This window comes from Colletes latitarsis, chromosome 4 (assembly GCF_051014445.1).
Source record: "Colletes latitarsis isolate SP2378_abdomen chromosome 4, iyColLati1, whole genome shotgun sequence".
Classification (NCBI taxonomy): Eukaryota; Metazoa; Arthropoda; class Insecta; order Hymenoptera; family Colletidae; genus Colletes; species Colletes latitarsis.
Window position 1 is genome coordinate 37,621,862 of NC_135137.1, and position 20,702 is coordinate 37,642,563.

Sequence of the window (20,702 nt, forward strand, 5' to 3'; positions counted from 1 at the left end):
CGTCGGAGCCTTTATTGTTTAGATTTCGAACGTTCCTGACAAACGTCACCGGTTGGTTGACTTCTAATTCGGCGTACAGGTGGCGCTGAACCACCAATCGTGGCGCCGTAGTGGTGCTCGTTTGTTTTTACCCAGCGTGCATTGTGAACAGTGACTGGTGCTAAGATGGCCGACAACAAGGAGGAGATTTCGGAGCTCGTCGAAAAGCGAGGTATTTATTGCAGTTCTTCGATTTACTACTCATGATTGCTGTACGATATCGAGGCACGATGCACGGCGAGAGCGTCGGTGTAGGCGGACGGTCGGTGTGATCCGTAATTGGCATAAAAATTACGCCATCTGCACGCACGGTGTCTAGGAGGAACGATCGCGAAAATCGTCGTGATTATACCAACGAATCGGGGCCGTTTTCCGTGTCTTTCGTAACGTTTACGGTGCTCGTGGCTGGTTAATCTGACTCTCGCTGACAGGGACACGCCTGTCAACGCGACGTTAGTCGCGACCAGTGCCAAACATGCCACCTTTTGACAGGGCTACGTGCACACGCTCGGCTGCACGACACCCTTCGCGCAGCGTGCGTGTAGTACGTGCGAGCAGCAGACAGAACACATCGTGCTCCTCGTTCTCCTCGTGTGTTCGCCTAAGCGCTATGCTCGTTACTCATTAAGGTCATACGCCGACGGCCTTGCAATTCGCACCGTCGCTCAAGTAATCCCTCGCTCGAGATTACCGTTATCTCTTACCGCGAATTTACTGCCGGCTGATTCGTCTAACACCTACGCTCTGGTTGCCGTCGTGTCTGTGCAAGCGAGCGCGCGCGCGCGAGTGTGTTGCCCACGGATTCCCGATCGGCGGCATTCGAACGTCGTCGACCACGGGTATCGTGGCAATGTTGCACGGGAGAGGTGCAACGTGTCCGTTGGTACTCGACAGGCGATAAATACACGCGTTGTGTCGCGATAGATCATCGCCGGTGAGAGAAATATCGACGATGATCGATTGCCGTCCAATGTTCTTCTGCCATTGCAACGGCCTCGTGGAATTTGTTCGTCGGAATTACGCGTATCCCGTGTTTCAGTTCCTCGTTTCGCTGTTTCTAATTGGGTCTCCGATAAGACTACAATAATTACGCGCTCGCACGACGTTGTTGGTTTTGTTTTGGTGTCGCTCGGAAATTAACGTGTTTGGTAACACGTGGTTCTCTCCGTGTCTATAGATAATTCGAACAAACGTATATAGGTACGTAGTATCCGCACGAGCCGCACGTTCTGTTCATGATCTTGGTTACCGCGGCCCTCGTACACGTTTCCTCCGTGCCAGTGCGTGTTTAAATATTGTCGTTCGTCGACTACGTATAGATCAACGGACGCGTCATTTGCTCGATACACGCGATTATCTTTCAGCGGCCATCTACTGGCTGCCACTATGTACTCGATCGTTTCTGTGATCGTCGAACGGCAATTACATTTTTCGCGAGAACAACGACATTTTATCGGTAAATTATGTAGGCTGAGGACGATTATCCGGCATGATCAACGTCGCGGAGCGATCAATCGGGATTTCTGATCGTCCCTGCCACCGTAATGCGATTAACTCTGTTACATGCGACGTATTATGCGTATTATGCGACGCGTCCTGTACACCGCGTTGCGCGTCGAACCAGTTCCCCATACGTCTTTATTAGTATTTTCTCGTGGATGCCACCGGTGATTTTAATGCGATCGGTAAGAGCCAAGCGGCGCAATCCGGGCCATCGAGCAATTCATTTCGGCGCAAATCATAAGTCGAGGCGCGCCCTGACATCGCGTGACTGTCACTTCGTTGCTTCTCAGCCTTTTTTCCCCCGTTTATATACGCTTAATCCATTTGAGAACGACCAAGGAGTTCCCTGTTCCGGCGATATTCTAGAAGCATCGCGATGATAGCGATCTTATGCAGACTGCTGGATCAATATTCCTCGGTTAGTATTTTATTCGTGCGCCGTGCGAATAAGCTCGCGTACTCCTCCGCGTGCAACGTGTGACACACGCCACTTTATTTAGAAGTTGCAACTTATTCCTCTACTTTTTGCTCCGCCACGTGGAATCCCCCCGACTTTTTATTTTGTTTACCTCGCATGATGCACTCGCCTTGCGTACTTTATAATAGATCCAATGCAAAGTTATGCGTTCCAACGATCTCTTCGATCATATTGTAATTATTGAAATTGTTGGATTATAGGACGTATGGTTTAAATTATGCAACAATATTTAACTCTTATCTTTGTATAATAAACACCATGAGTTTGTAGAACCCATGGCTAAAACTAAAACGAAACTCTTAGACATGTCCAGTCGACACTAGAGATGATGTTTGTAACATGGTGAGACGGTTGGGAAATCCAACAGTAATCTTCGTTATCGATAAGCTTACAATCACTCGAGCTCGATACACTTAAGTAGAGCTTAATTTTAACTCTTAACAGCAGATATCAAGTAACGATTTTGCTTCCATGCTTTCCTTAAATTCTTTCCTGTCTCCATACTCGCCAGCTGGCATTAGACACGCACGGACGAATTTTAACGGGAGGAAGTCGGCCATTTTTACTTGTTCGCGACTGCACGTGCCTTCAATTTTATCCGAATTCGGACGTCAGTTGTCGAGGAACTGTAAAAGCTTCTCTGAAACGTTTGCGGTTATTCTGCGCGCAAAGAGTCGTCATCCACTTTACACTATGTATTCGTGTAGGAAAGTCTGCATAATGCGTGGATAGCCTGCACTAACGCAGTCCGAAAATAAGGTCGGCGAGTTTATGATTCGACGCTGCTCTCAATTTTGCTAATAGCCTCGTCATTAATCGGGTCGTAAATTAGTTATTTCTAGCACGACAAAAGGTACCCGAACGTTTTCATGTTCAACCCTTGACTCTAGGTCGATGCTTCTCTTTCTATGGAACAAATACAAAGTTATTGAACTGTTGCATAAATTAATGTGTCTTCGGACCCGTTAGTGTCGCGCGTACGTAACGAGCACGGCGTACGACTGTAATACAATGTAAACGTGACGTTTCTTTGCGACGCGGCGTCAATAAAGGAAGCCGCGATAGATATTCCTCGTCGATCTGCTCTATTTGTTGTTCCATCTATGCGCTGCGTACGCGCTCGTAATAACAAGAGCAACGCATCGAACCGCCTTATATATTTTGCTTTAATATTTAAAGGCGAAACGCGGGTAAGACGCTGTACCGTTGGCTACGTGGATAGTGTATTAAAAATCACGCGTTTTCTCTTGCTCGGATAAACACGGTTCACCAGCCTCGAACGCAGTTGCAACAGATGACGAAGATACTTTAAGTAGGTTGCATTTATTTATTCGTGGTGGCGTAGAACCGCGTCCGTTAACGGTACATTATTGTTTTGGCGCGGTCAGAAGCTGTGCTATCGTCTAGACGATGGCTGTCTGCTTAAATCAATTTTCTATTAATTTTTCTCTTTCCTTTGTGCCTTTGTGTCTTTTTTTTCAATTTGTACGTCGCCTCATCCTTGATCCTTCGGGTGTTTAGAAGCGGTCGATCGATCAGTGAACGCCTATTCGCGTTCGACGATATGCACAATGAATACCGTTATGAGGTTTCCGCATAAAGGAATTCGGGATAATATAAGCACTCTGAGGAATATAGGTATCGTCGAATGTAAAGTTAGCCTTGAAGAAAAAGCACAATTATTGTACTTTATTAGAGATAATTCTACCTCTCGACCTTAGCTCTAGCCGATTTACTTTAAATTTAGCATAAATGCAAGCGTGTACGTTGTAACGTTTTGATTCGAATACTTGTAATGCGAATAATTTTTAATATTTTCAAAACAACGTTCGCCATGCTATAGCAACGTTAATCTAGATTCTCCGCAACCTTGCACACCGCCCAGGCGTGTTCATTGAAACAAGGTCTCGCTCCTGACGTTGTGCAATCCGTCACACATTATGAATATTACATTTTTAAGTATTGACAAATATTCCTAAAAAGTGAATTTTTTTTTAACGGGAGAAATGTTTCAAGGCCTCCCGTTTAATAATTTGATTTTAGATAGGCTATTAATAAGATAAAAGTATCCTTCTCTGGCTATAGACACTGTAGAGGGAGGTTTCATCCAATGACGAACTCTCTCGGGCTATAGTTTCGACAAAAATCAAATGGTGTTGTACGAGAGTGATTATTCTTTATAATTGAGAAACATTTGGCGGCGAAGTACAAAAGACGAGACGATAGTCGTGTTGATTTTGATATATTTGAGAGTGGAACAGGATGGGGCAAATGATAAGCAGGTCCCGGTGTTCTTTATTGGTTTCTCGTTCACCGCGTTCGCGTCGGGGATGTCGTAAACAGGAAACTGTGCAGAACGTTTTAAATTGGCCGGCATTTGCTGCGACCCTGAATCGGCAAAGGGAAGGTTCTAGCTCTAACTCGTCGTTTAACGAATCGTCCAGTTTTATTGATAATCGCCAGTCCGCGGAGACGTGGCGTAGTTCCACATGCATAGTTCAGTATACGTGAATCGATATCGTAATTTCCAACCGGTACCCATTCCCTTTACTTTGTAAATACAGTATGAAACTTTGCTATGCAAGTTCACTCTGCGCGACTCAATGATACAAGATAAAAATAAATTTCGTTAGATTACGTTCCAGCGATACAACCAGTACGTTTCGAGTTACGTTATTTGCATATTTTAGCATATTTAAGTGCACAAATGTTCGCTGTCTGATTACAGACGTCGATCGGGTAGAGTCTGGTTCAACGAAACGTTATTGTTAGTTGAAAGTATCCTCGATCGAAACCAGAGTCTTGTCCTAGCTTCTGTTTGCGAGATGACCACTAATTATGGTCGCAACGCTGCACTATGTAATACGCACTAATTATTTTAACACCGTTACGTAATCATTGACCGACCATGTTTTCGATCATCGTCGCTTCCTGCCTTGCCAGGCGTTCGTGGAAGATCCCTCACCGTGGCGGGAGAAAAAAGCGAAACTCGAGGATCGCGATGATCATTACGGCGAGAGCCATTTTAACAATGGCGGAACTGTAAGTCCCGCGCGTCTTTGCCGCGTCGTTTTGTCGTTTCCCCGTTTACCAGGCACTCGCGTTTACGTCGCGACGACCTTTTGCTTACGGATGCATCTCATTCCCGGCCCGTTATACATGCCGAGTTAATAATCTGTACTGCAACATTTGCATACTCTCTCGTGCAACTTGCTCGACTCTCTCCCAACTTCTTTCTTCGTTGCGTCGCGAGTTTCCAACTCTCGGGCACAATGTGTTCAATAGGCCCGTCTCTTCTTTGGATGCCTTTCAAACGAGCGCGTCTACCGCGAATACCGTCGATTCGATTCGAAACCTCGCTGGAATGCCGTCAAACTACTCGGGATTTAATATTTCGATATATCGTCGTAGAAAAAGAAACCGACGTGTTTACGTTCCCTGGACGTAAACAGCTCTATTTTTGCAGACAGCGCGTAGCCAGCTGTCGAAAGGACCTTTTCAGCGGGAGACAAAGTTGCCAAAGTATTTTAAATTCCATTCTACGCTCATCTTTGCGAAGTTTCTGCCATTTTACCCAGAAACGCTATACCGAGGTACCGCATTCCGCAGTCGTATTTTACACCGAGGCATTTGCAATTTCGTTTTTACGAGGATTTTGTTCGACAATATAAGTACTATTGTATTTAAATAATTCCCGATATCGGAGAAAGCTAGAAAGTGACCAACCTTGAAATAAATATTTTCGTCAGCGACACGAAGCTCCAAGTAAAGCCCGGTTGCGTTTATTAGTATACTTTACCATTTAGCAACTATGTATTCCACGTAACGCTTATCTCGAGACACTCTGTACAAACAGTCGTGCAGGTAACATTCAAATACTCCGACGTTCGAAATGTTCGAATCTTCCAACGTGGAATACTTATTTAAGCAAATAGTACCTCTCGAGAATCTTTCAAGACTTTCAAGGCCTCGAATCGGTTCCGGTGTAATTCGATGTTTCCGGCATTTTACAGATTCGAAGCGTCCCAAATCCCATATCTCAGCGAACGCGTTAATCGCGCCGCGAATCATCTTCGCGTATCGGTGCCGCGAAAGTTCGCGAGTGTTCGTTCAATGTCCCGTTCCCGATGAATCGCAATCAGTCGTTCGAACTGTCTCGCCAGATAAGATACTCATCGGCGTTGGTAGCTCGATCGCGTCGTTTCCACGGAAACTTTAAAAGAACCGCTAGTCCCCGGATAGGAGCGAATCGAGGCTCGGTTGTCCGTTCGCGCGATTTATTAGGGTTTAAATTGGCGCACGCGTCACACCGGGTACGTGACTAACCGGAACTTTCCTTCCACGGTAACGCACGTGGATCACGCGGTATGCACTGGATGCGATCTCTCGCGTTCTGTGCTCGCTAGAAATCGCCGTAGGAAAGTCCAGCCGACCGTCTATCTTTCTTGCTCGAAACTTACGGCCACGTTTTCACACGTCGCGGGTATTAAACCAGCCTCCGCGGCCCCGCGACTCACCGTGAGACTCCGACGATTTCTATACCAACGGGCTCCCCCGTTCTGTCGTCCGTTTTGTTCCGAGGAACGAAACCTTTTTGCGCTGCAGGGCCCGTGAAAGTCGACTGGCCCCCCGCTCGGTTGTCTTCCCTAACTTCGAACGCGATATCGTATCTTCAGGATGTCTCGGGAACACGCGTAAACGCGCGAAGAAGCCGAATCTGCGCGCCAAAGTAACCGCGGAATTTTGTAATTTTGGTTGCGTTTGGTGGTCGCGGGACGTTACGGCGCCCATGACGCTAGACGCGTTACGCAAGATATATTTAGGGAAAGCTGAATAAGAGTCGGTGAATTGAACGAGCCGGCTACGTATCCGAGACACGCGATAATTATAGTCGGCATGACGGGACCGCTGAAGTCGTTTGTATCGTATTTAAACTTATTTAGAATTAGTTTTCAACTTGTTCGGTCAGGATCGATCGTGTATTTCATTAGAACGAGCAAAGTAGTTTCCTAGTCAGTTCGTTCAGTGGGCGTCACGGAAACCGTCCAGGTGTTGCGTGTCTCAGTAATAGGAACGAGATTCGTCAACTTTTACGCAGTTCCTGCGCGCGTTCTTGACGCATTGCTCGACTCAGTCGTTGGCACGATGCCTGCTCAGTGTCGTCACACCCGTCCCAGGCCGGGGCTGAAAAATAGAGGAGCCTCTTCCATCCGTGGACGGAACGCAACCTTCAGTACCTTCTGGTGCACCCGTCCGGTCCCTGGCTGCAAGTTCGATGCTCGCCAGCCAGAATGCGAATTCCTCGCGTTCCCCGTTTCTAAATTGCCTCCATCAATTTTTTTCAAGAGCCATCGAACGCGTTCCGTGTCCTCGAAAAGTCGACAGTCATTCGATCCTTCCAGTTCCATCCAAAAATCATCACGCTCGATCGATCCGTCTGCCATGGTAAAAAACCTCGATACGTAGGAGTGAAAAGTCGAACGATCGCGTCGGTAATTACGTATTTATCTTCGTTTCAAAGCACTAAAAATTTCCCATAGATCTATCTACGGGCCTCCTTGTGAAGATCAGGATAAGAATCACTATTACGGAAGATTAATGGAAACGCTCGGTGTGCTGCGCATTAACGTGCGATACGACACGCGTTAACATCGAGTCTCGCGTTTACAGGAAAATATCAGGCATGGTTCGCATAATTTCGAATCGTCAAGGTCGTTAATATGCATCATTTATAATAGATTGCAAATGGATCGGTGTAAAGCGCGGTAGAACGTGTTGCTCGAGCAATTTCTTCAATCATCTACGGAGCGATTCGCGCAGAATTATTATTATGTCTTTAGCGAGCAAATAAAGAAAGCGTAGAAATCCTGAATACGGTAAAATTATATTTCGTAAACGAGGTACATCCGAAGGCTGCTTTCAAACTCATCTTGAAAGATATCGCGCTACCAGTAAATACATAAATCAAATATAAAACGGAATTAAAGATGCGGTCAGATCTAGATCGAGTCACACGAACTGTCGATCTATTTATACAAATGATCTAGGCATACCAATTATAAACATTTAAAACTACATTACGGTAGAGACTTCATTGAACCTTCGTATGAATCATATTTCGTTTATTTATACGGTGATAAAATACTGACGGATAAACACAGCTGTTTATATTATTTATCGTAGCGGAATAACACGCGGAGAATACCAAAAGACAAAATAGCGTTCTTTTTTCCGTTTTGCTTTACGCTCGGAAAATCAGCTTTGCGACGAAACGCGACAATTAGGAAACAAATAGACAGGTGGCACGGGGCACACTGAATTACGTAAGACAATACACGTAAGATAAAAGAATCACGGAAGGACGAGAGACGCGGTGCTGAAAAGAACAAGAAACCCGTGGATTTGAAACGCATACCAGCGATAAGGGGACAGGAAATGGAAATTTAATATTTAACGTTGGCGCACGGTGACGAGAATTGATACGTTACACATACATGACGCACGTGGGCAAACGCGTTAACGCGTAGAATCAATCTCTAGTGTTGACACTGGCTCGTAAATCACCCTCTATAGAAATCTCGGTTGAAAGAGTAATTTCGCAAACGAGATTCACGCGGAAACGTTACCCAAATTCGGGTTTTAAAAAATGCGTTTCAAAGTACGAGGAAGCCTCTGTATTTGGTGAAAAGGTCGTTTCGATCGAGTATGTACGGTTTCTGTAAAAAAATTCGGAATTGTGTGGTAACTGGCGAAGTCTGTGCAGCCCTTAGGGGCGCCTCGTTCGGACGACGCGCGTCGCGACGGTCGCGTTGGTCCGTTCGCGAGGGCGGAGAAAGGCTCGCGAAGGTAAAGGGAGAAAGGGAGGGAGGGGGGCTCGCGCACGGTGCATCGACTCGAGGAGAGAAGGGGGTTGATTCATCGCGTTGGCCGCACTCGGCTTCACGCAGTCGTAGAACGAATCTCGTTCATCGCGATCCTGGACGAGCGGGACGAGCCAGTTACGCGTCTTCCACGCGAAAGTCAAGGACGCGAGTCGACGGAATTCCGGCTCCCGCATTCTCGAGACACGCGAGACAACAACACGAGAAAGTCGTTTGGTACGACGCGCGTTCGATACGGTTATTGCGTTTGGTCCTCGTCGTCGGAGGGAAGAGGAGACGGGTCGCGTCGGGGCGTCGATCCGCTCGAATTCGTCTAGCCATCCCTTAGCTCGCGATCGTGATCGAGGGATCCGTAGTTCGCGTCCGGTTGGTTCGAGCCATCGTTCAGGAATCGAGAGAGGAGCCTGAATGACGATGCGTGCCTACACGTTATTCTAAACGGATGATTCACCGTGCACATGGGAAGCGGCTAACTTTCATATTCGATATGTCCCGGTTACCTTTTTTGGCCAACGCTTCTCTCGAACGGGCCCGGGTCTCCTCTTCGTTCCGTCGATCGTACGTCTCGATTGAATTTTAAACGATATTGTTTGGTGTGAAACAGTTCGCCGAGGCTGGATCGTGAGTGCTCAGAATGGTCGTCGCGATGCTCGCCGACTACGGGCAACCCGATTTAGGTACGTCAGGCATTCTTCACATTCTCGACGCTTTAACCGATTACCGTTTGCTCCCGATTGTTTGGTAACGAATTACGAAAATATTTATCAGTCTCCAACGAGATTTGGTAGAAACTGGTGCAACGTATGCGCTGCGTGACGTAAACGTTTCGAGCAACAGGACGAAAATAGCGCGGTTGTTGCAACGAACGAAAGAAATTTAACGGTTCGTGTACTAGGAACGTTATTACCTGCGGAATACCTCGGTAATGGGCTATCGATCGTCCTCTAGTTTCTGCAATTTATGTTTGCGCGAGTTCCTTTCGTTCGTAAAAAATTATCGTGCCCGTGCATACCTGGTTCACACGTGACCGCGACAAAACGACGAGTCGTTTCCTAGAATTCGATTCGATCGTGCAAAAATACTAGATTCACCCTTAATCCGTAACAGGATCCATACTTCTTCCACTGCTTAAGTAATAGGAAACACCAAATACTGATTGTATTGTCTAAACCATCTCCTTCAAGATTGCAATTAGATCTCGATGTTAGAGGAAAGGTTGTTTCACAGTTGCATTTTTGGGGGGTTATAAATTCCACGAAGCCTAATAAAACGGAACAGGCTGATTCACGGTCGCCGTTATGTATGCCAGACGAAAAGATGTCAGGCCGAAATTTGTCGCGGCGAATTTGCAATTCCTTGACGTTCAACCGGTCCGTGGACGGATTATGCCGTTAAATTGCACAGAACGAGCAACGGTATATCCGTGACAGAGGACTCTTTCGCTCGACGGTGCTCGGGCAAGAAAAATTCTGTTACACCTTCTCCTCTAAAAGTCAGCAATTTCTTTCGGTCGAGGCGTGTTTCGTGACTCCGTCGACATTGTTACGATCACGAATCGCTTCCAGGTACAGAGGTCCGCGTTTCACCGGCTAATCGATTTCACGACGAAATTCGCTATCTCGCATTAAGAAACTGGTTTCCCGTCGAACAAAGGCCGCGAACGGTTGTGTCTCCTTGATATTATCGGTGCTTTTTAAGGCGAGGCGAAGGCGATTTCCTTCGTAGCCGAGAAACGTGTGTGTATCGCTTCCGCAGCTTTCACGACAGGTTGCAAATGCACCGAGTGCATTTGACGCGAAATTCTGCGGAAGGAATGCAGAAATGGATGGAAATAGCCTCGCGAACCCGCCGATACCGTCACACCGTGCACCATCGTACGTTTAGGATCGCGTAACGCCCCGTATAATTCTAAAATTATCCGTCAGGATTAACGATCCTAGCTAGAATCCCATTTTAGAATCCCCCTTAGGGTTTCTTAACAGAATTTTCCAAAATTTTTCTTTGGAAATCTGGCTGGCGCGATAAGTGAATCACCGAGCTGGCTCGTTGCCCCGATTCGTGGCTGTCGCGACGCCTCCCACGAGCGACTCTTAATCCAGCCGGTTGATTGTTCGAAGGCGTCGCACGTGCCCCGGTCGATGTGTGACGCACGCGGCCGTACCGCTCGTAAACCATGGCCTAGGTCAATAACAGAAACCGTATTGCATGCATTAAAAAACTGGCACGACGAGGCTTTTCTTTTCCACCCTTGGTCCGTACACGGGTTGTTTGCTAAGTGGGAGACATTAACGTCGAACGCACGACGGTTTCTCGTATTTACCCCGAGTATCGTTCTAGCAGCTTTTCAGACGCAGCTGGGCGTCTTCTCTCCGTTCTGGACAAAGAAGAGGAAGGTTTCGGTATCGGGGGAAAGCCCGCTCTTAATTTAAAGCGTTTCGTTTGCGCTCGAAAGGTGTCCCAAAGGCCCGTGTGTATTTATGGCGTGTCGTTCGAGGGACCCGGCCAAATATTTGCCATAGGGCTGTCACCGTTCGGTGCGCCTCTATCTCCGGGTAGGCAAAAGTTGATAAGTGCCGCGCGGAAACGCTCGAAAGTACACGTAACGCGGTTAACAAGGAAGGAGCCTCTGTTCTGTGTGCGCGCATTGTAGCGCGGCAATTCACGAGGCATTGTTCTCCGCGCTTTTCAGCCCGGGCCAGAAAAGTGCAGCTGCCTTTTCCTTTTGTAAGAACCGTCCGTGCCGGTCGTAGATTTCGCGAGATCGCAAATTGCAGTGTCGAAACACCTTGACACCCTTGAACGTCTGCTCTTCGAGCTTGTAATTCGTCACTTTAATTTCACGCCCAAAAGATTCGCGCGTCAACTCCAATTCCTTCAAGATAAATTGGTGGACACAGGCGACCTTTAACACTTTGACTGCGACGTCACGCCATACATGGGTGACAGGACTTATATGGAGCTTGAAAAATTAATTCTCAAGTTTAGATGTCGAGTTTTCAGAAATAAGTATTGAAAGAAATTTTGGGTTTTGTAGTTTACAATGGTCTAATTATATTTTTGATCTGGCAGTGGGCGTGTCAAACTTATTATGCATAAAATAAATATCGATCGTCGAGAATGGAATGTCGTCAGAGTTTGGGCCCCAGTAGTATTTGTTTTGCCATTTTAGTATGCACATAAGGGGGCACAGGTGTGCACTGTGCATTCGTTGCATCGTGCAGTATACTAAATTCAACGAATCCAACGCATTCCGGTTGTGTTGTGGGGGTCGCGTGGATGTGGCTTAATCTAAACTGTCGGAGCACGAAGCCCTCCTTCTGATGCTCAGTTTCAGCGAGTCGCGAGTAAATTATTGTCCCACATACGGGACTGGGTTTTGGACGAAGCACGTCGCGGCTAAATGGTTATTCGTCCAACGATTCCAAAACTTTGATGCATCCGTGTACCGTGGCTAACGTTTCTCGTGTTCTTACGTAACGGCACTCTCGTCGCAGCTGATTCTCGCGGACTTGCAACTAACTCTCTCGACTAACTTTCTGACTCTTTAAACTCGACTCTCTCGGTTCTTTATTGCCCTGCATTTTTAAATCTCTCGCACGCGCGCGTTGCCAAGCGCTCCTCCATTCGTGCGCATTTTTTAACGCAGAAAATTTGCAGTATCGTATGCGTTCACTTCTCGATTCGGAGAAAACTATTTTCGTTGCAACAGAATTGTATAGAGGAGGTAGTATCGTTAAGATATATTATAAAATTTGACGTAAGGTCAAACGTGGTTCACTTTCACGGCGAGGTGCTTTGACCCATAACTTTCGTTATTTGTGGGCTCGTTTCGTGGTCGCTCAGGCGGTACTGATCGTCGTAACAAACTATTAAAACTGTCACATAAATATTAGAGTATAATAATCGTGCACGTTTATAAGAATAAATATCTTTTATTCGTTCGTATCGATAAATTGTAATATTCTTTCTAAACCAAGGAGGACTATTGACTGTCAGTTGAAGACCTAATTAAGTAAATATACAGGGTGTTCGATCAACCCTGGGAAAAATTTTAATGGGGGATTCTAGAGGTCAAAATAAGACGAAAATCAAGAATACCAATTTGTTGATAGAGGTCTCGTTAAACAGTTATTAACGTTTAAAGTTCCGACCGTACTGAATTTTTTTCTTGAAAATGCGTAGGATTTCGGGGGTATGTCTATTGACCAAAAATGATTGTAATTGATCCCCGCAAACGAAAATAATTTTTTCAGAATTAATTAAAAATTTTTGAATTTAATTGTTAATAACTTTTTAACGAAGTTTCCATCAACAAATTGGTATTCTTGATTTTCGTCTTATTTTGGCCTCTAGAATCCCCCATTAATATTTTTCCCATGGTTGGCCGAACACCCTGTATACGTTTGCATCCAATGAAGTTATGTGAATACCTGTCGAGAAATTTTTATTCTTCATGACTCTACCACGCATCTTTATCGACCGTTTCTCTCATTGCAACAATTTGCCAGTCAGGAAGCCTATTCATGGGTTTTTTATTACCAACGTTCACCGACTGAAATCTATTAACTTCTTGAATGCAAAAGAAAATCGTTGAAATCGGCAACGCGGCTCGGTGAAATTTCCCGTTTTCTACGATTCAAATAAATTATTGCATACGCTGGATCGCGAAGGTGTAATTTATTTTCTATTCTGTTTGTATGGTTGCAGACAATTATAAATAGCAAAATAGTCCTCGTTCGTTAGGCGAGATTCGCGAATAATTATTAAACGGAAGTAAGACCAGCGCCATATGGCGCGTTCAGCAGTTTCATGATCCTACGATTTCGCCATATGGTGCGCTCCACGGTACAAGAGTTAGCCGTGGTTTTGGTCCTCGGTTTATAATACTAAATTTAAGGAAATAAACACGACGAGGGTTATTCCTTAAGGGTTATTGACCTACGAGGGTTATTCAAATATAAACGAGACTTTCGTTTTATATATTCTTTGGACAAAGATTTAGGCAAACATAGAGCTATTTCTCAGCGATTTAGTCAGTTTCATAATTAGTGTACTACTAATACTATTAGTCACGATACTAAGGTCCACATTATTCAGCTATAATTTAATATGTTTACTGATGAGGTTTCGAAAATTAGAGGTCTGGCGTATTTGCATATAACGCTAATTGCCAATAAAATTATTCTATAAATGATACTCGACTGAGACTATACAGGCTCTTTGGCCATCCCTGGGGAAAATTTTAATGGAAGATTCTAGAGGCCAAAATAAGACAAAAATTGAGGATACTAATTTGTTGATTGAGGCTTCGTTAAAAAGTTATTAAAAAGTTAAATTAAAAAATCCTTCACGGAAAAATTATTTTCGGTTGCGGGGGTCAATAACAATCATTTTTGGTGAATAGACATACCCCTGAATTCCTACGCATTTACGAGAAAAAAATTCATTACCGAAAATTTCATGTCTGACCATACCATTGAGATGTTTCACTGAAATTTCATGCGAATCTTTAAAACGTCATAACTTCTGAACGAATTGGACGATTTTAATGTTTAAAAAAGCAAACTGCGCGTATTTTGATGGAGAATATGTACAAATCGCAAAAATATTCGAAAAGTTGGTCCTTGACCCCGTAAAATGAGAAAAACCCCATAAAAGTGGTCCAATTTTCAAATAGCCGTAACTCCTGCAATAATGACTATATTTCAATGAAATTTTTTTCTGAAGTAAAGCTCATGGGTACCTACAAAATAGTATTAGACAACTTTTCTGTAGGACGTCAAACAAATTTATTAAAAATAAAAAACGAATTTTTAAGAAAAATCGACAGGGCCTAAATTTTTCGGTGAAAAAAAAAAATTTCGAATCGTTCTGAAAAAATTATTTTCAGTTGCGGGGGTCAATTTCAATCATTTTTGGTGAATACTCGTACCTTCGAAATCCTTCGCACTTTCGAGAAAAAAATTCAGGAAGGTGCACAAATTAAAAAATATCAAATCGTATTATCGATGATAGCAAAGTTAGAGAATTTGATGAATAATCGCGCCCAAACGAATCGACGGATAAAGCGTGAACAATCTCGTGTTATCGACAGCCAGGTGAAAGGTCGATTTAAATGGCTGTCATTCTCTCGAAATTGCATCGTAGCCGCGGTTACGACACTATCGCTTTCTGTCTCACCCGAGCCGCCGCGCGTTAATTAACAAGGAATAGATAACCATTCCGCGGTGTTTTCCATCTAGCCTAGAATCGTTTAGTGCACTGCTTCTTAAAACTTTTCCACTCGCGACTTCTCCTCGTAAAAAGAAATCGCTAATAATAAATGCTGAGCGTAATGATACTTGTAAATGCATTGTGTTTGCTATAACGTAGTCATTAATGGTTAAGAAATTCCTAAATGGGAGGAGCGTTAGCATTATGATCGATGCCCGATCATCGATCGTCGGTTTTCCCCTGGATTGATGGTTAAAATTGGCCGGGTTAATCGGACATTTCCCGACTTAAGCTATCCGTTGGAGCGCGTCACTCGATCCAGGCGTTAATTAGATTTGCATAACTGGTAACAAGCCGAAACGCAGAAACGATTGTCAGCAGAACGCGACACAGGTCTCGCCGCTCTGATGCTTGGCAGGTCGATTATTATCCGGTACCTTGGAGCTCGCGAGCGTGTACTACGCGCGTTCCGAGGCGTAATCACCGGTCGCGGCGGCACATAATTGAATATTAGAAACGTGTATCCGTGGGTCGTGCGAGCCGCATTAAACGAGTTTTTACCATTGGAACGAGTCTGAGCGACCGGGAAAGGCTACCGGGTGCATTATGCAATTATTACCGCACTCTCGTGCCGCGGATTTCGCTGTTCTCGGAAGGACGACACCGGGATAAGGGAATTTCCAACGTACAGGGTGTTTCAACGCGTTCACTCGCACTAGAATTGAATTTTGGTGAAGACGTATATTTCATAGATACGGCTATCGTAGAGTTGCACGGCCAGTTAGATTTTCAGTTGGACAACTTAATAAAGCTTAATGAATACATACGTATCAATTTACTCTTTTTTGAGCTTGTTGAAACATCTGTAAAATCTTTTTTCGTTGCTTTACGAGCCATTCTAAAAGCGATCTCGTTTTTCACGCCTGTGTATGCTCTTTACGAGACTCGGCGAGCACACTGTACACGCGAAGATTGTTAAGAGATGCTTAATTAATTTCGTAGAAAAAGGATTGTACCATTGTGGTCGGTAGATTAACAATGCGCGTTTTGCACCTTGCTCCTCGACGAGAACGCCCGTTTTGGAACGTTGCATATCGCGCGGCGATAAATGGTTGTTTTATGATAATGTTATTCGAAAACAACAGTGATTTGTAACTGGGGGAAATACTAGACTCCGTCTTGAAAATGTTTTTGTATTCCAAAGAAATGGTGATCTGTGTCTGGCGGGGCACGCGAGGAATTATTCATCGCGAACTTCTAGCCAAACAAACTATCGCCGCTGATGTTTATTGGTAGCTACGGGATCGAGTAAATAAACGTCGCGAATGTCTTCGTAGGAAAGGACTTCCCTTTCGTCAAGATACCTGAATTTTTTTAAAACAAGGTTATTCCGCGGAATAAATTTCCATCGCCTCCAGTTTCACGGAGAAGCGTTTTCGATCCTCGGAGAAACACACCGGGTACGTCAGTCGGAACGCGGGCCCGACGCAACGAAATTCCATTCGCGTTATTTATCCGCGAACGCCGTCCAAATGGTTCCCGTGGCTCGCGATTGGCGCGCGTTTGATCCACGCTTTAATTACAATTGCGCAACCGGCGTTTCTCCCGCGAACGGTTTGCCGATCGAGCCACGGAGAAACGAACGCCATTTAGTCAGAAGGGAAATCTTGAGCGGTCGCGGGTCGGCCTTCGACGAGTTTTCGATAATAAATCATTTTTACGAAGCAATACCCTCGCCAGCCCGTTACGTGGCGGGTCGTCGATCGCGTTACACGGTTGACCTATTCGCACAACTATTTGCGTGGAACGCGCAACAAATTGCTGCGCCTCTCTCGTTAGGAGCTGGCTAATTCGCCGCGCCGCGCGTTTATATTTCCCCGTTGCGTCATCGAGTGTACGAATTCGCCACGCGAGACTGCTCGAAAAAGGCTTTTCAAAGATCTACCACGAGAGCAGGTGGTCGCATTCTCGGGTCAATAAAATACGCAGACTCCGAAGAAAAGTTTAAAAAGTCGCAACCGACTGAATACTCGCATTTATACGTACACGGGTCGTTATAGGTAATATAATCGCTATCGTTTACGTCCTGGTATTGATTCTTTCGTTTTACGTTATCGCGAGATCGTTCCGGATATTGGAATTCGCACTTTCCACGAGGTCTTAAATTTTGTACTTTATGCAGAAATGGTTTGAGGAAACGATATTCGCGGTATGGATATCGGACACGGAAGTCGAACGGCGAAACGACTCCCGCGGCTCGAACGTGTTTCTCTTTAGGTCTGCGATTCACCGTGAAACGTAGCGTGAAACTTAAACGCGAGGAATCTCGCTGAATTGGTACGTTCAGAGTCTTCGCGATAGCTGTTCGCCGCTCAAAGATGCGATCTCTTATCAACGTTTGACGTACGCGATGAACGTTTGTATACCGATGCGATGGAGATACGCGTGCTTCTGTTTTTCTATAACCGTGTTCAGCGCGGTTGAAACGGATGTGTTCGTCCGACAGGCGCTTGCCCCAGAAGCAATACAAACGCTGACGCGATCAACGCGGGATGTTGTTTTAGGCGGATTTCAAGAAGTTTGCCTCTGCTCGTTCTAAGAAAATTTCGATGAAATTTTTGAGCTCTTGCAAGTAATAATCATTTCAAAGTTTCGTTAATGGCAGAGTGTATCGTGCCTTTTTAATTCGTGGTTATGATCTCTCATACCAAACAAGTTTATTGCAACTGGGTTCCTGTGGTTCTCGAGGCGTGTATAATGTACTCGCTCTAGCTGGTGATTTCTTCCTTCACTGTTGCCACTTTTAGATCATGGTGAATGGTATCGTTCGGAGCGTACCAAGAAGCATTAAAGATAAGTATAAGCGCTTTCGACTGAAACTTTTATATTACAATGTTCGAGGCGTTGGCCGAACTCCGTAATTGGATTCCGTAAGTTCGCGTTCGTGTTAATGCAATTTTACAAACGAGCAGTTTATTTTTTAAACTGACCATCGGTACGCCAGTACATTTTATATCCAATTTTCCTGGCCATTCCTCTATCTAAATGTATTCCTAACTATTTCACGCTTTCGTTCCGTGCACCGGGATATCGAATAGTTAACCGGGTGTGCCTTGGATACGGAAACACGATTGGCGACGGTACTTGCTTTTCGAACATCTTGCATCGTTATTAGGTGTTATAAATTACTCGAAGAGGGCCAAGCATCGTGTATCGTGCGACCGATAACGGGCTCTTGAATTATGCGAGTACGGTGTCGCGCGAAACCTGGGCTCTCTTTTTAATATTTACATCTTTTAGCATTTTAAACCTTTTCGTTTGCAATACAAAACTACGTTAACCGAATGCGGCACACGTATATTGGAATACATTATCTGCGTCTGGACGTTCCATCTAAACGAATGCATCTCACGCGTACGCCCAGACGCACGCGTTTCACGCTAATAGGAAGTCTCGCCTTAAAGAGTGATACGAGACGCGTGACGATCATGGAGATCCGCTTACCGACCGCCATTCCTAGGAATGCATGCAATTTATTTAACGAACTGTAGCCTAAACATCAAACACCACGTACAAATACCTATCTATACTATACGAGTAAAGTTTGTATCCCCACAATGGCGATTCTTTGATCTTGATACCGCTTCTGAAAAATTTCGTAACTTTCCCATTTATTATATCGTGCTATCTGCATCGCGTTAGGCGATACCCGTGGATTCGAAAAGGATTTCGCGCGGGAATAGGACGCCCAGCTCGTTACTCGAACACTTTTTGCCGATCCTTCGAGTCAGGGTTATCGGTTAGCCTGCTATCAATAATACGTAACTCGATAGAAAGTTTCTTGACGCGGTGTTATTAAGTCGTAATTGTGTTTTCTCACGTCCCTCTTGGGCGGGTCGAGGCTTTCTAGGATTAATGATAGGCGTGATTAGTTGTTATCAGATGTGATTATCTGCGATGATGTTACACGGGTACAGCTGCTCGAGTATGCGAACTTACTCGAAGCTGTAACTCGTTTTATCGAACAAAATTGGACGCTAAATGTTTCGAATATTTAGAAAAGAATGCTCGATTCTTCGACGTCGTATTTTCCAAGCTACGAAACAGGTTCTCTTATATTTAATCGCGACTTGTGACCATTTTAGTAATCGACCGGTGCTATCGTTAACGCGCTATCACGGTCGTTCGCTTATGAATGGCACTGATCTCTTTGTTAATGCAGCGCCATTCATACGCGCATTGCCACATACTTACCGGTCATAGCGTTTCAATATAATTAATACCGTGTAAAAATCCGATGAGCGAATACGTGGTTCTGCATCCTCATCGGCGCAACGAGTTCTGAGAAATTACGAATATTATTGCAAACCGACCGGGAATATTAAATTGCGTTGTATATTTCGTTCGATGCAGTTTACAACTTCTTAAGATTTGTTACTTCGATAGAAATATTTCACTGTTCGATTAAATAAACGTCGCGTACGTCTGATCGATTGCCCATTGTTTTGCCCTTTATGGGAACGACTTCCAAGTTTCGGAGCATTCTTTCGGAGTATGAAAACGTCGATCACACGTACGTAGAAGCTGCGTGGTTCACAGGCGAACGCATAGGAAATCACTTAACGTGTTGCTTCCTAGTTTCAGTTCGCGCATAGCTCTGACCTTTACCGCATGTAATAACTCAATGTTTCTTGTCAATTTCAGGTAAGCAAGCAGTCTCGTGATTATGCGAGCGTGTGGTGAGGTTTAAGACTGGTGCCTCCGCGGGCGGTGAGTTTTATATTTCTCCTGTGCCCGTCTCGTCGAGTCGTGAGTTACGGTAATCTGTATCGGTTACTGCTTCCATTATATTCCGCAACGCGAGATACAGTTGACGGGTTTTGCTAATTAAACCTTCGTCCTGGCCGGTTGTTTTTACGTTTGTTTATACGAGGAGCCGTGCTGCGTGAAGAAAATTAATGTAATTATCGCGGTAGCCGAGCTAAGTGATCTTGACTCGAATCACGCGGGATTCTTGCTAGCAACGACCGCTTATTCGACGATAAATCGTGTTAATCATTCGCTAATCTGCCTCCGCTCTCGACGACCGAAACCGAACCAGTATCAGACTCGTTTCAAGCGCCGTTTTTGCCCGCCAGTATATACAGAACTCGATGAAAGACGGATCATTGGGATCCTTTACTTTTTGTATCTTTTTAAAGGATGCTCAAACTGGTCTGGAGTAGGTTGACTCATTCTTTATCGAACTATCTTTCCTCGTTCGTGGAACACAGCGGTTCTTTAACTGCGAGCAATAACACGAACGATTTAGAGAGCGGCGATCGTAAATTTGGTTTCCTTGGCGAGCAGTTTCTCTCGAAGGATACGGTTCAACTTAAATCCGCGATGGAATGTGATCGATAAGAGTTGTTTGGATCTTTCCGTACGCAGAGGGACACTTTGTGGAGTTCGAGGGTGGAGGGGACACCGGTGTAACGACTCTGAGAACAGGTGGTTGCCGTGAATTTTTGTTAGAAAATTATTCATGATATCGATGCAGACTTTTTTAGAATATAAAGTGGCGCTCTCAACACGTTCGTCCCCTGTAA

General features: G+C 44.9%; 1 protein-coding gene across 13 annotated transcripts in view; it reads left to right on the top strand.

Moving 5' to 3' along the window:
- The first annotated feature begins 102 nt into the window (after positions 1–102).
- Positions 103–20,702, top strand: part of LOC143341438 (uncharacterized) — a 228,404-nt gene continuing 207,804 nt past the window's right edge. For 4 of the 13 annotated variants that reach the window (XM_076764418.1, XM_076764423.1, XM_076764420.1 and 1 more), the window contains exon 1: positions 151–211. In XM_076764418.1, the coding sequence (XP_076620533.1) occupies positions 166–211 (46 nt within the window). In that variant the 5' untranslated portion in view covers positions 151–165. Of the gene's footprint in view, positions 212–8,982; positions 9,118–9,505; positions 9,579–19,839; positions 19,885–20,702 lie in introns of those variants that run through there. The other 9 variants (XM_076764435.1, XM_076764425.1, XM_076764430.1 and 6 more) reach the window with 6 other exon arrangements.